At 42.0% G+C, this 14,475-nt stretch overlaps 1 protein-coding gene across 1 annotated transcript; it reads left to right on the forward strand.

Moving 5' to 3' along the window:
- Nucleotides 1-629: 629 nt before the first annotated feature.
- Nucleotides 630-14,039, forward strand: wnt5b (wingless-type MMTV integration site family, member 5b; the record flags this gene model as incomplete). The annotated part of the gene is made up of 6 exons (XM_079262957.1): nt 630-808; nt 1,708-1,795; nt 1,958-2,117; nt 7,097-7,389; nt 13,498-13,656; nt 13,740-14,039. The coding sequence occupies 6 exons, from the start codon at nt 630-632 to the stop codon at nt 14,037-14,039; spliced, it is 1,179 nt and encodes a 392-aa protein (XP_079119083.1).
- Nucleotides 14,040-14,475: the final 436 nt, after the last annotated feature.

The following is a 14,475-nucleotide window of genomic DNA, read 5'->3' on the forward strand; positions in this document are numbered from 1 at the left end:
GGAGCAATGTCCAATAAAGTAAACATAGATTCACGCTTATTTCTAATCCTTGCGAGTGTTTCATATCCAACACAGGTGTTTGCAGTCAGGTTGTGCGCACAGAGACTCGTGCGCAACGGCCAGGGAGGCGGTTACGAGATGAAGTAGGGTGCGAGGAAGAGGAGGAGTGTGAAGTGAAGAGAGAATGGGTGAGATAGTTGTAGTGGGAGAGTGGCCGTGAGGAGGGGAGGAAGGAACAGCCGCCTTGTTGTTTAATTAGTGTTTTAATCTCTTCGTTAATCTAACAGCTGGATTACATCTTCACGTCTTGGTCTTGTTTTAGGAAGCAGCCTTAAAAGAGGAGAAGATGGGGAAATTGCGCTTTGCGTAAAATCCTAAATTTACACATTTACGCACGAGTTTTGGGCGGAATTTTAAGTGAACTTGATTTTTTTGTACTTTTTTGGAGCATGTTTTTGTGGTCTCTGATGGATAGCCACATCAGAGGACTGGACTTTTTCCTTATTTAGTGCGTTCAGTTTGCTTTTAGATATTTCTTCCCCTGGAGAGAGAAGAAGGCTGACTGGGAGGCTGAATCTAAATAAGAGAAAATAAAGTGGACATCAGGACGCGTCTTGATGTTGTTGCCCATGTCTCGACAGCAGAGCACTTTCTCCAGCACTGACGGTGTGACGGTGACGCAGAAGACAGTCATGGACAACAGGCCTGTCCCGAGAAGAAGGACCGGTGCCATCCGACATCTGCTGCTGGCGGCTGCTTTCCTCGCCTGCAGCTCCCAGCTTGTAGTGGTGGACGCAAACTCATGGTGGTGAGTTCCCATTGATCTTTAGAGTTGGACCTTTGCCCGATAAGCTCAGAGATGTGATGAATTATGACCCTCCATTTGGTGGTTGTAAAGAGAGTAACGCAAGAAAACCTTTTTTTTTTTTTTTTTAAATCTTCTTTTCATTATAATGTTGCTGTTTTTGCGCACATTTTCCATGTAGATCTCAGTCATCTTCTAAGCTATGCAACTTTGTTTTTCATGCACAAAAGAAGGCAAATAGTTCATTTTAAACTGCAACTTCATGTTTTTTTGTTTTTTTTGTTGTTTTTTTTTTTTTTGTCTCCTGCATCTGACTGTGTGTGTGTGTGTGTGTGTGTTTTGGGGGTTAGTTTTTCATGGTGATGTTTCTGTGGTGTGATGGGGTGAATAGAACAAATGTGAAGGCCCTGTCACAATATTTACCCTGGCTGAGCCCCAAATGGCATTGCATGGCGGGCTGCTGCTGTGCCTACAGAGCCTTCAATTAGACACACTTGTTTTTGACTTAAAAACCACTGTGTGCAATTTTGTTGAGGACCAGTGGAGACAGAGTGTGTACAGGTATGTGGAATGATGCTGCTGAAGTTCCCCCGGTCAACAGAATCAGAATTAATTCATATCATATTCTCACATTTCCAACATAGAGGGTTAAGGATGCTTTGGGATGTTCTAGAAAGTAAAGGAAAGGAACCATAAAAATAGCGGCTGCAGAGATGTTCACCACAGGAGTCTATTTATCTGCATTTTATAGGCCACTTGTCCCAATAAAATGTGTGTCTGAGTTTTGCCCTCTGGTGAGCTGACCTTAGATCACAGATCCTCTGTCTCTTCATGGCTCATTGTCTCCGAGCGTCACCTTTTTACAGTTTAAAATGCATCATGATATGACCTCTGTCTTTCAGGTCTCTAGGTCTGACCCCAATCCAGCGGCCTGAAATGTACATAATCGGAGCGCAGCCTCTCTGCAGTCAGCTGTCTGGTCTTTCACCGGTAAGTTGCTGTGAAAAAAAACAAAAAAAAAACAGTCTGCTTTTTAAGTGCTGAGAGTGAGGGAGATGGTTAAATAAAGAGGGACTCTACCTGCAGGGACCACCAAAGTCTCAAAGTAGTAACCTACAAATCTCTGCTAATCTTTCGCCTTCTCTCCTGCAGGGCCAGAGGAAGCTGTGCCAGCTGTACCAGGATCACATGACTTACATCGGCGACGGAGCAAAGACCGGCATCAAGGAATGCCAGTATCAGTTCAGACAGAGGAGGTGGAACTGCAGCACCGTGGACAACACGTCTGTGTTTGGACGGGTCATGCAGATTGGTGAGTGTATTCCTGAATGAGTGCAAACGGGTAAATCATGAGATTATTTAATTGCTTTTAGCATATTTTTAAAAATATGCTGTCGTATAACATATAAATGCATTGATTTATGTGCAAGCATCATGTGGCCATGTGTTAGATGTTCAAACACAAAATGCTTAGTAGTAACACAAAACATGGTCTGGAGGCTGTTTCACGCATGCCGTTGCAGAATTATTCAAAACAGACCAGCTCTCTTCTTACTTTGATTATCATTTTTTCACACAGATCTAACTTTTAACAGCACAGATTGTTCCTCCTCTGTAGACACCTTTTTAAAGGAATAAATGTGTTGTACATGTTGGATAACACCTGCTAAAATCTCACATTGGTTAAGACTGACGTCAAGGTGACACCTTTAATTAATCACTTTTAATGGACAGATGTAAAATCTTTTTACTTTGGAAAGGTATTAAAATACGGACTTAGATAATGGGAATAGAACATAATAGGTATGTTAACACACAAAATAACTGTTTTATTCTTGTTGTGGGAAAGTAATAGTCTGAGATCTTACCTCATGCTCTCCTGCACAGTCCCAAAGACATTACAGAAGCGCTGTGGCGCTTTGGCAGATTTCTCAGCAACATGTCCCCTAAGAACAGCTAATTCTGGTTATATCTTACACCCCACCTGTACTATAAGCCCTCCCCAGCAATTAAAAGACCATGTTGACTTCTGTCTTATATCTTACTCCTCTTTTCCTGTATTAATGTCCTCTAGCCTTTTTTTTAATCATCCCGGGCTGTGTTTAAAATGGTTAGTGTGTATCTAGATGCTAGTGTGTGTGGTTCAGTATGTAGAGCTAGACTCAACTAAAATGTGTGGTCTCAAGCTAACACCCAAAGTGCAGTTTTTCAGCCACACGAAGCTGCTGAGTAACAATAGCTACAGGAATGTACAGAATAAATTACTTTGCCACCAAAACAAGCCAGAAACCATATTTTTTTTGGTAAAAATGTTACACAGTGCAACTTTAAAGTATGTTGTACCGCTGTAGCTATGAATTTATGCAATGTAAGCTGCAATAGTTGATATGTGAACCAAGCACTAAGTACATTTAAGTGTTCTTTAGCAGAGTAATATATAGGTTATGTCCTTATTAAAGACAATACGTCTATATTTTGTATGTGGTAGGTTTCTTTTGTTGTTTTTTTTTTTGTTTTGTTTTTTTGTTGTTGTTTTTTTGCATATTTTTCGAATATTTTTAATGCTTTTATGTGAGCCTCAGGTAACTGAGTGCATTTTTCAAAACCAATGGTGGACTATTGCAGATATTGCTGGAAGTTTACCGGGGAGGCTGTTTCGCCAAGTGACCCGTTTCCCACTCTGCGCAAGCGCAGTACAACTTTGTTATATTTGCTTTCAACCCAAAATGCAGGCGAAAGACGCATTACAAAACCAGCAAAGCAGGTAGAGAACACAAAATAGAAGGGGGGAAATGTTACGTAATTCCAGTATCATAGTAAATATGTTGTGACATCAGTAGCCTCCGCCTGTAATTCCCAGCAGGCGATGTGGGAAACGTCTCATCAGCAAGGAGGTGTGAAATCCGCTGCAGGCGGTCGGACGAGGTGTTTGCGCTTCTTTCTGTCTCCGTGCTCGCTGCCTGTCCTGCTATTGACAGCCGGCTGTATCTCCAGGTTTATATGGAGGTGTTAGCCGGCCCATTGTCCCGCGGCTCTGTCTTTTGAAATGCGCTGATGAGCTGACAGCGAGCCGGCAGATCCGGAGCCGCTATTTGAAGTCGAGGCTCCGCAGGCCCATAAAGCTGACGAGGGAAACTGAATGAAAAGGCTCACACGCCTCGGTTTTGCATGAATACCTGCCCGTCTGTCTGGCTGGTGTTGATTCCCGTTTATAGTAAAACTGACTCGTGTTATTTAGGCACACTGTGGGGTATTTATGTGAGGGAAAAAAAGTCACTTTAAGGACAAGTGTAGTAGATCCACGCGAACCTGCAAGGAAATGATAATAAGCATTACAGATTTATGATTATATCGCAGCAGAAACGTCATAAAGTAGTAAAAAACTGCAATTACATAAAAGTTAATGGGATATTGTAACATTAGAAGTCAATAAAAGACTATAAAATATATTAATAGAGGATTTATCACTTTCACTTGACTTTAAATATGTTCATCTCTGCACTGAAACAGATAAAATGCTGTTAAAGCAGCTTCAAACAGGATAGAGCATGAAGCTGTTTGCTGTTCACACGCAAATAACTAAGTTTCAGAGCACTTAACATCCCACCTGTCAGGCCTGTCTCTGTCCTTTCTGTGCTCTGACATGCGTTGTGTATTAACACACACACACACACACACACAGGCTGTGTTGTGTATTCCTTATTGTGTAGAAATCATTAATATGGACTCGGTCTGTGAAATAGTGAGTGTGCAGGCAGCTTCAAAGAGCAACAACAGCCGGGTAATTAACATCTTAAAGTGAGTTTTTTTCTGTTGTTTATTTGAAGCAAACTGTATTTAGTTTCTACGTTGGTTTTATAAACCACCATTGTGGGCTGATGGCAGGTAATTAGTGTTGTTAAATCACCACCTGCACAGTGGCGATCAGCGCTGGTGGAATTTACCTTCTGGACTAAAGGGCAAATTTTGGATGCTTGTTCTTAAGATGAAAATACTAAACTTTTTTCACTTCACTGCATTTATATAGCTTGATCATTAAGATTTCTGCTTGTGGAATTAGTGAAGCAATATCATAACATAGGCTGACTTAAAATGATTTCTGTTCAGGTGAAATCGATGTTGTTGTTTTCCTGTTATTTTCCATTCTACAGTAATTTATGAGACTATTTCATCCAAAGCAACTTACATTTGAGAGTGAGAACAACACAAGCAAGAAATCAAACAGTGGAGGACATCATAGATAAATGTTAAAAGTTGAAAGGAAAGTATTCCCTTCTGCTTTCAGGTCTGACTTTATTCTTGACGTCAGAAATTCAACAAGATGTTGAAAACATTTTGGTTCATATAACATTACGGCATCACACCGTTGCTGCAGATTTGTTGGCTGGACTTTCACGATGAGAATCTCCCGTTCCGCCACATCCAAAACCTGCTCTGTCGGATTGAGATCTGGTGGCAGTGAACTCATCGTCGTGTACAGGAAAGCAGTCGGAGATGATCTGAGCTTTGAGTCATGGTGCGTTATCTCGCTGGAAGTAGCCATCAGAAGAGGGGTGGGGAACCTTGGCCCTCATCCTGACAGTTTTCAATGTTTCCTTGTTACAACACAACAGACTCAAATGAATAAAACGCAGATCTTGATAAGCTGTTCGATTCACTTGATTTGAATTAGGTGTGCTGGACCAGGGATTCATGGAAAACCTAGAGAATTCCAGTCCTCGAGGACCAGGGTACCCCACCCCTGCATTCGAAGATACTACTCTGCTGTCATAAAAGAATAGACATGCTTGGTTGCTTCTACAGGGTCCCAAAGTGTGCTGAGAAAACATCCCACACCATTGCAACACCATCACTCTGAACTTGATCCAAGGCAGGATGGAGCCAAATTCAGACTCTACCGTCTGAATGTTGCAGCTGAAATGGAGACTCATCCAATCAGAAAGTCTTTCTGATCTTTTATCCTTAAGTTTTGGTTTGCTTGTATGAAATATAGTCTCACTTTCCTGCTATTAGCTGACAAGAGTGTTGTGTGTTTAGATATTCTGCATATCTTGGTTGCAACCAGTGCCTCTCTATCACAAACCAGTCTGCCCATCCTCCTCAGACCTAATCAACAAGGCATTTCAGTCCAGACAGCTGCGACTAACTGGATATTTTCTCTTGTTTAGATCATTCTCTGTAAAACCCAAGAGATGGTTGTGTGTGAGAATTCCAGTAGATCGAGCCATGTGAATCCCCTTTATTTCCCATTCTCATTGCTTTGTCTGAACTCAAGTCAACACTCATGTCTGCATGCCCAAATGCACTGAGTTGCTGCCATGTGATTGGCTGATTAGCCGTTTTTGGTAATAAGCAACTGAACAGGTGGATAAAGTTACCAGTGATTCAATTAGCAAGTTAATTGTGATGGTGTAACTTTAGGATGTAGATTTTGATTAAATAAAATAATCCTTGATGAAAATAGTTGTTAGATAAAGTCTGTCAAAGACATTTAGTCAGCACTCTTAATTACAGCGACACCTAAATGCATCACTAACAATAACAATGATGCCTGATGTCATGTTGAGGTATGTCCAACATTACTACTACTACTACATCTTACTACTGATTCACTGATCTATTTGTAGACTCAGTTCACCACATGACACACAAAAAAACACCTTTTAACACTAACCTCCCTGCTCAAATTAGATGGTTTAGTAAATTTACTGCTTAAATTTAGCAGAAGTCTCAGTCTGAAAGAAAGTGTGTTGTGTATTAGGACATGTTTTGAAACAGAGATACAAGAAATCTACGACAAATCTGGTCCGCATCAAACCGAAACTGATTTCCAAAACATCTGAATGCCTCCAGAAGTGAGTGAAATATGCTTCGTGATGGGGCTAAAGTGACCCTTTAACATAAACGTTGACCTGCTAGGGCTTGGATAGGTATATACCCCGAGGTGAAAAGCTGTGAGGGGGGGAACTGATACACTGGAGAGACTGATATGTTTACATCATTAAATGCTGCACTTGTATCATGGACCACTTATTTAAAGTAGTTGAGTGTAACCAGGTGTGGAGTTTAGAGACTTAAATCACATCTATTGTCCATTGTTAGGCGAAGTGGGGTGTGGGGCTGTTAGCTGTGTGTGTGAGGAGGTTGAAGCTGTGCAGTTTCCATGTTCCCTGTCAGCAAAGTCACAAACACACACACACACACACACACACACACCAAAAACCTGCTTCAAATGCAGGATATTTGGAGAATTTAAGAAAAGATTCTTGTGTTTTCCATCTTTCACATCAGGCTCCAGGGAAACAGCGTTTACATACGCCATCAGTGCTGCCGGCGTGGTCAATGCCATCAGCCGGGCATGCCGCGAGGGCGAGCTCTCCACCTGCGGTTGCAGCCGTGCCGCGCGGCCTCGCGACCTGCCGCGGGATTGGCTGTGGGGCGGCTGTGGCGACAACGTGCATTACGGCTACAGATTTGCCCGGGAGTTCGTCGACGCCAGGGAGAGGGAGAAGAATTACCACCGCGGGTCGCGCGAGCACGCCCAAACCCAGATGAACCTGCACAACAACGAAGCCGGGAGACAAGTAAGACCAAAACACACACACTCTCTCTCTCTCTTTCTCTTTTTTTTTCTGCTGTTTTTTTGTTTGTTTGGTTTTGTTTTATTAAAAGATTAATATAAAGCTAAAATTCAGCTCGAAAAACAAAACTTGAGTGTGGGAAATGTGTGTGTTTCCTCATTTTAACCCCATACTATATCTATATGTCTGTCAGGAATGTGTGTGAAAGTCGAGGTGGCCTCAGATTGACTGACCTGGCAGTATTTCTGAGAGTGTGTGTGTGTAGGTTATTTATTGGGAGGATACAAATGGTATAACCGCTAACGCCCTTGGAGCCTGGCTGGGTCACTGGGTCAAGGCACATACCACTGCAGCAACACACAAAACACACACCGACGTAAAGAGACGCACATAAATCCTCCAGCACAGTGGAGCTAACACACTCGACTGTACGGCAAGTTTGATTAGTCAAACTATAGTAATTTTGTCCCACTCTGGTTGCCGTACAACAATTTGAAATCATCAATGACTGGACACCACACACACATACACACACTTAACTCATAAAAGGCCCGTTTGGCTGCTTTGGTGCACACTGGACCTGGAGATTGTGCTTATCTTCAGTTAGAGCAGCTTTGTTTAAGCTGTTAACAAGACAGACTCTCCGTGTGTGTGTGTGTGTGTGTGTGTGTGTGTGTGTGTGTGTGTGTGTGTGTGTGTGTGTGTGTGTGTGTGTGTGCACGCTGTTTGATTTGTGTGAAAGACAGTGAGCCTGGGATTGTGCGTGCATGTGCGAGTCAGAGGTCAAAGGTGAGGGTCTGGAGAGGTTGTGTTTCTGCTGAGGGTCCCGTTGGGGCTGTACGGGAGTGTATGAGGGAAAGATCTACTGCTGCAGCTTTGTATGAACACACTCACACACTCCTGTAACATACACACTCCTTTTAGAATGACTTTTCCTCCTGTCTCCCGTTTGATCCCTCGCTTTCATTGTCGCCTGTCCACTGAAACGGAAGAGAGGAGAAGAGGGAGATGAAAAGGAGAAGAGGTAGACAGTTTTTCTCCTCTTTACCCCCCCCCCCCCCCCCCCCCCCTCTCTTTCTGTCTTTCTTCAGAGGACACGCTGGTTTGTCCTAAGCGGGATTTGTCTCGCTTGGCTGAACGAGGCGAACCGCAGGGCTTTTGTGGAGGTGACATGGGCGTGCCGCTGTGTGTGTGTGTGTGTGTGCAGCTTCACTGCATGTGTGTGAATGGCGGACAACGTGGTCGGTTGTGTGTACGCTGGAGACAGAGACGCAGGGGTGAGAGACGGACCTCCGTCACAGTCGTCCAACTCTCACACATTAAAGCACACACACGTGCTGTAAGGAGGGTGTGTCTACTGAGAAAGAGGAAGTTTAGTATTCCTACTCATGTTTGTATGAGGAGGCGGATTTATCTGAAAGATGACGGTCGTCAACGTTGCAGCTCATCATGTTGCAGCTTCGTTTTTCTACAACATGCCAGACAAACCCTGACTGGAGAGGTTCTCCAGATTCTTGTGGTTTGACTGGAATTTTCTCATCATATCCAACAGAGGATGACCTACCTTGGTCTCATCTAAATATAAGAAAACAACCAACCTCTAACAGAGAATTACATACTTTATAAGCCGTTTACAGGCCAGGCAAGTGGAGAGGGGAGGCGTTCTCAGAGCAGAATAACATATTCTGTTTTTTGTTTCTGGCTTATTATGTTTTCTGTGACATTTTGGTTAAATTATTCTTGCTTTCATATTGAGACAAAAATCTCCAGATTGGGTGTCAGGTACTTTATATTGTCCCCAAAATAATCAGTCCGTGCGCGCACACAGTTTGTTGGGCCGTATAAATGGTTTAGTGTCCATTTAGACAGTAAACTGGAAAGTGAACGCTGATGTTTTATTGAAGGGGCTTTTAAACATCTTTTATTAAACCATTTTGTTTAGTTTACGTTTTTTCTGCTGTACTTTGCTGGTAGCGTCTCTGTTGATGACAAGAAAAGGATCAATAAGTTGATCAAGAGGGAGGGGATTCATATAAGACTCGCTGCGGAAAAGAGACTTGAGTCAAAACTAAGAACGGAGCTGGACTTTAATTTTGTCTTTGTACAGGACTCATGGGGTCTTTATGTAAGCAGCTAGAGATGCTCCAGCGCTCTACTGAGGAACCGATAAGGTCTTTTATTGCTGCAGCTGTTGGATGTTATAATTCATATTGTGACTAAATAGTTTTAATCTGTTTCTTTGAATCTGTTTGAACCCATTTTACAGGTATTTCAGGTTTGTGGTACTCTGCAACACTTTCCATTAGTTAGTCCTGGGCTGTTTCCAGTTGATCTATTAAATCTCAGACCAAAACAACTGACAAACAGTTTCACTGGTGGGAAATCAGAACCAGGTGGAGCAGTGAGTCACACGGCCACACACAGCCACCGCTACTCACTCTGTATCCTGGCATGGTGTAAAACATGTATAATACAGGAACTTTATGAGCAGTTTGGCCATTTTCCGTTCAGAATAGAATAGAATAGAATAGAATAGAAAAGCATTTATGCAAGTTAAAAACAGGCACGTTGGATTTGTGTGTCCCTGGGTCAAGTAACGAACAGATACAGATCATACTGAAGACAAGGTCCAGTATGCATAGTGTAAACTAAATAAAGGTTTTAAATAAACTACACATTAGAAATAAGGCAATAAAATCACACTAATTAAATACAAACAGTAATAAAAACAGAAATATGCACACAGAGTTAATGCTGTTGTGGGAGCGGACCCTGTAAGTGCTGATGCTGTCAGGCCTGCGGCGTCCCAGGTTGTAGCCTGACCAGTAGCTTGTCCACCCACTGGAGCAGAGTATGGGCTGGGTGGTGTGTGCCCATGAGAATGCTCTGTGCTTTTCTCCAGCTGCACTGTTTGAAGATGGTGTCCATGGGAGGGAGGTCAGAGACCCTCTCTGCAGTCTTGACAACACGCTGCTTCTTCTCATCCTGGGTGGTGTTCCAGTACCACACTGGGAGATTGTGTAAAACATCATCTCTTAGATGCCACTAAAAACTAAACACTGTTCTTTGAAGAAAGACATTTAATTATTAATATTTGAGGTTTTTTTTTACTTAGTATATTGCTCCGGTTTCATTCATTTAAGTGTCAGAGTCACAACATGTCATATTTAGTGCTAAATGTTTCAAAAACATCCAGGCTAAGTTTTGTGAGTAAAAGATCATTTTAAAACCCAAAACAAAGCAGGAGGAAACACAAACAGCAATTTTAGTTGCCTCACCGTCACAAAATTATATTAAAAAAATAAAGCGATCCTTCCTCATTAGCATTACTCCTCAGTCACTGCTTATCCCGCCACAAAGGAGGGCCGATGATCTTCATTTCTCCTCTGTTCCGTTTTTTACTACCTCGACACATACACACTTATCGACACACACATCTCCTGACTCCTAACCCTGTCTGAGCAAAACCTATTGTGCCTGACACAGAGACCGTATCACCACCACGGATGACTGAACGTGTGTGTTTGTCAGGTCCAGTGTCACTATGCCCAGCAGGCATGTCTGACCAAATAGCTCCATGTGATGCTGGACACACACACACACACACACATGCATGCTCTGACAGCGTGGGGTTACCGGTATGTAACACTGCTTCCATACGACTCATATGAGAGATAATTATCTAAGTGAAGGTCAAGTATTATAAAAAAAAACTCAACCACCAACCATAAAAAGCATCATTTTGCTCTCCCAGTAAATTTCATTGTCTCCTGGTCTGTCTGAAGGGGTCAGCGGGGTCGGATGGCAGGATTGGAGGGTGCCGAGTGCTATGCCTGCTGGGTAGTAAAGTATAGGACAGAGAGCAGGGGGTGGGAGGTGGGGGTCGGAGGGGTTAACAGAGGTGACAAGGTAATTGAGATCAGGCAATGCAAGGAGTCGGAGTGATGGGTTTCATTTGCGTGAGGGCGAGTCAGGGGAAATCAGGAATGAGAGGTAATTGATTCAGTAAGTCAAGAATATATGTGAGTGACATTGGTGCGCACACAAAACACTACACAATGCTCGATTAGTGACAGTACATAATTCATGTGTGTTTTGGATGGGGGGTGTTTTACGTGACTTGTTTATTAAATGCTGTTTAAGTGACCTGTTGAAGCCAAAGGGTTTACTGCTCCAGGGGCCATAAGTCTTCTATTTCCTGTTCTGCTTCTTGTAGCGAAGCCATATGTTTAAAACGCTCCCTAATGTTGGGAGTATTTCGCGGAATAATTGTGCAATGCTGCAGAATGCTGCAACTTAGAAACTTTATTGGGTTGCAGGAAGTTTCTAATTTTTATTTTTAATTAGGGATTAAGAGTTATTGTGAACTCATAAGACTAAAAGTTATTGTTGATATGAACATTAAGCAGTTTTACACACAAATATGTGTAGTTTTAGACTCCATTAATACCTCTTTAACGCAAGGGCTCAATGCATTCTGCATGCTAGCACATGCTAACACATGCTAACACATGCAGAATGTGGTATGAAACTTTCTTGTTAAATTAAACAAAACCTCTTTTAAAAATGCTTAATCTAGATGGCTGCATGTGTAGATGTAACTTGTCTATATTATTCTGCATAAATGACTAATTGATTATAAGTTATAGTTGAAGCATGAATAGATGGGTTTCTGTGCAACTGGATCATTGAGATGTGTGCACAACTTGGAGGCATGAGGCAGTGACATCCTGGTTTGTTAAGCATTTCCAGGCTCCTGAGCAGGGAAAATGAAAGCTATGGACATTGTTCAATACTTAATACATTGCCAAGAACAGAGGATGAACATGATGAAAGCGTCGACTTTAGCTCAAGCTCAGTGAAGTCTCTGCACAATGCGTAGTTCTCATCCTATCACATAAGAATTTGTCTTTTTTACCAACACAGAAACACGATATGCATTAAAAAATTTGTTTGCAGGCAGATTTTCCTTTGTAACACTTGACTTTTTAATGATGTTTGTATTAGGTCATGCAATCAGTCTTCATTGCAGCTGCATACGTTTGTCTGGATTTTCTGAATCTTTTATTAAAATGTCTAGCTTGCTATCCTTAACAGTGTAACTTCTCTTTATTGAAATGAATAAATGGCAAAGTTATAGCTCTCTGGAAGACTCGTGTTCTCTTATAAAGGAGTTGTAGGATCGTCCCACTCTTTTTGATTAGGAGTAGCTTCTTATTGCTGACTCATAGATAAGAACATGGAAGAGCGATTTGTTTATTTCACTGCATATTAGATCACAGTGATGACAGAAAAATTTATACCCGTTTGTTACACGATCAAGCTAATTTTGGAAGATCTCCTTTAGGTCAGTTGAACATGGTCGCATGTGGATTAGATGTAAAATGGTGTTTAATTCTTCAGCAGTAGAAACATATCAAATTGCTACAATCCATCACATATTTTCATGAATGTATACAAATTTAATGTTTGTTTGTTTTTTTTTGTTTTTTTTAAAAAAAGAAACCCATCAGGCACAATACCTGTGTGAAGTTTTTCCCCTACTCAAGAAAAAATTATGAAAACAGTCTCAGTCTGAGGGTATGTAGTCCCCCATTGCCATCCAAATCAATTTAAAATGAATATATTGAAATAATCTTCTTATCTCAAAAACTAAAGCATTTTCGCAGCACAAACATAACACCATGAAGATCATTGTCAGTTCATTTGGACAGCAATGGGGTGTCCTCAGATTAGCCATAAAAAGAATGTTTTAATGCCTCAAAAATTAAAGCAGTACAAACTATAACACAGCATAAACTATTGAAATGAATTTAATTATTTTCTTTCTTAAAAATAAGAACTTTACTCGGGTATCAGAAATAGGTTTTTGGATGAAAGTTGGCGTTTAAAAGTAGTGGTTCCACGTTTTCACCACTAGATGGTAGCATTGTCACAGCAAAAATGAAATCCATTAACCAAGATTCTGCTCGTGCAGAGGTGAGGTGGACTCGGCCAGATCATGTTTTTTGTGTTGTTTTATGTGAATAAGATACTAATTAGAGAAGATATGATTTAAAGAGAAAGAAAAAGTTCCATAAACATCTCTGTGTGCTTTTGTCATTCCACCAGGCGGTCTACAAGCTTGCCAATGTGGCCTGTAAGTGTCATGGAGTATCAGGCTCCTGCAGCCTGAAAACCTGCTGGCTTCAGCTGGCTGATTTCAGACAAGTTGGAGAGTTCCTCAAAGAGAAATACGACAGCGCTGCAGCCATGCGGATTGGACGCAAGGTACTGATTTGACACAGAGCAGAAATACAGTGAAAGATTGGTCTTAAAAGTTGCTCAAACTCATTTTCTTCTTGCGCCACCAGGGAAAGCTGGAGCTTGTAGATAAGCGCTTCAACACCCCAACCCCTGAGGACATGGTGTACATCGACCCCAGCCCAGACTACTGCCTGCGCAATGAGACCACAGGCTCTCTGGGTACGCAGGGTCGCCTCTGCAACAAAACCTCGGAGGGTATGGACGGCTGCGAGCTGATGTGCTGCGGACGTGGATACGACCAGTTTAAGACCTACAAGCACGAGCGTTGCCACTGCAAGTTCCACTGGTGCTGCTATGTCAAGTGCAAACGTTGCACGTCGCTCGTGGACCAGTTTGTGTGCAAATAGCACGCTGGTGCGCGGTGATGGAGGTGGACGGCTGCATCAGAGAGGGAGAAGGTGACGTTGGAGGATGAAGGTGATTGTTCAGGGTTTTGTTCAGGATGTGACGTACAAGCACAATTCTCCTACATTATTTCTTTGTTTTCAAAAGAAGAAAAATGGCTACATGACACTAGTGTTAGTGTGAAAGGTGACTGGCGGATGGACAGAGAAGTTAGATAACAAAAAGATTATGAATAACGTCCTGATCACAACCCTGAAGGAAAAACGGAGGAAAGAAATCTGGAAAAACAAAGAACATCAAGGAAGGTGAACTAACTGGATCCTTTAAACAGGGACTCATAACTTGTGTGAGATGAAGAAATGAAATAAATATAATTAAAAGATAAATAAACATACAGCTCTGATTCTTATTTAAAGGCAGTTGAACTCATTGCAGTCC

This window comes from Telmatherina bonti, assembly GCF_933228915.1.
Source record: "Telmatherina bonti genome assembly, chromosome: 23".
NCBI classification, from domain to species: Eukaryota; Metazoa; Chordata; class Actinopteri; order Atheriniformes; family Telmatherinidae; genus Telmatherina; species Telmatherina bonti.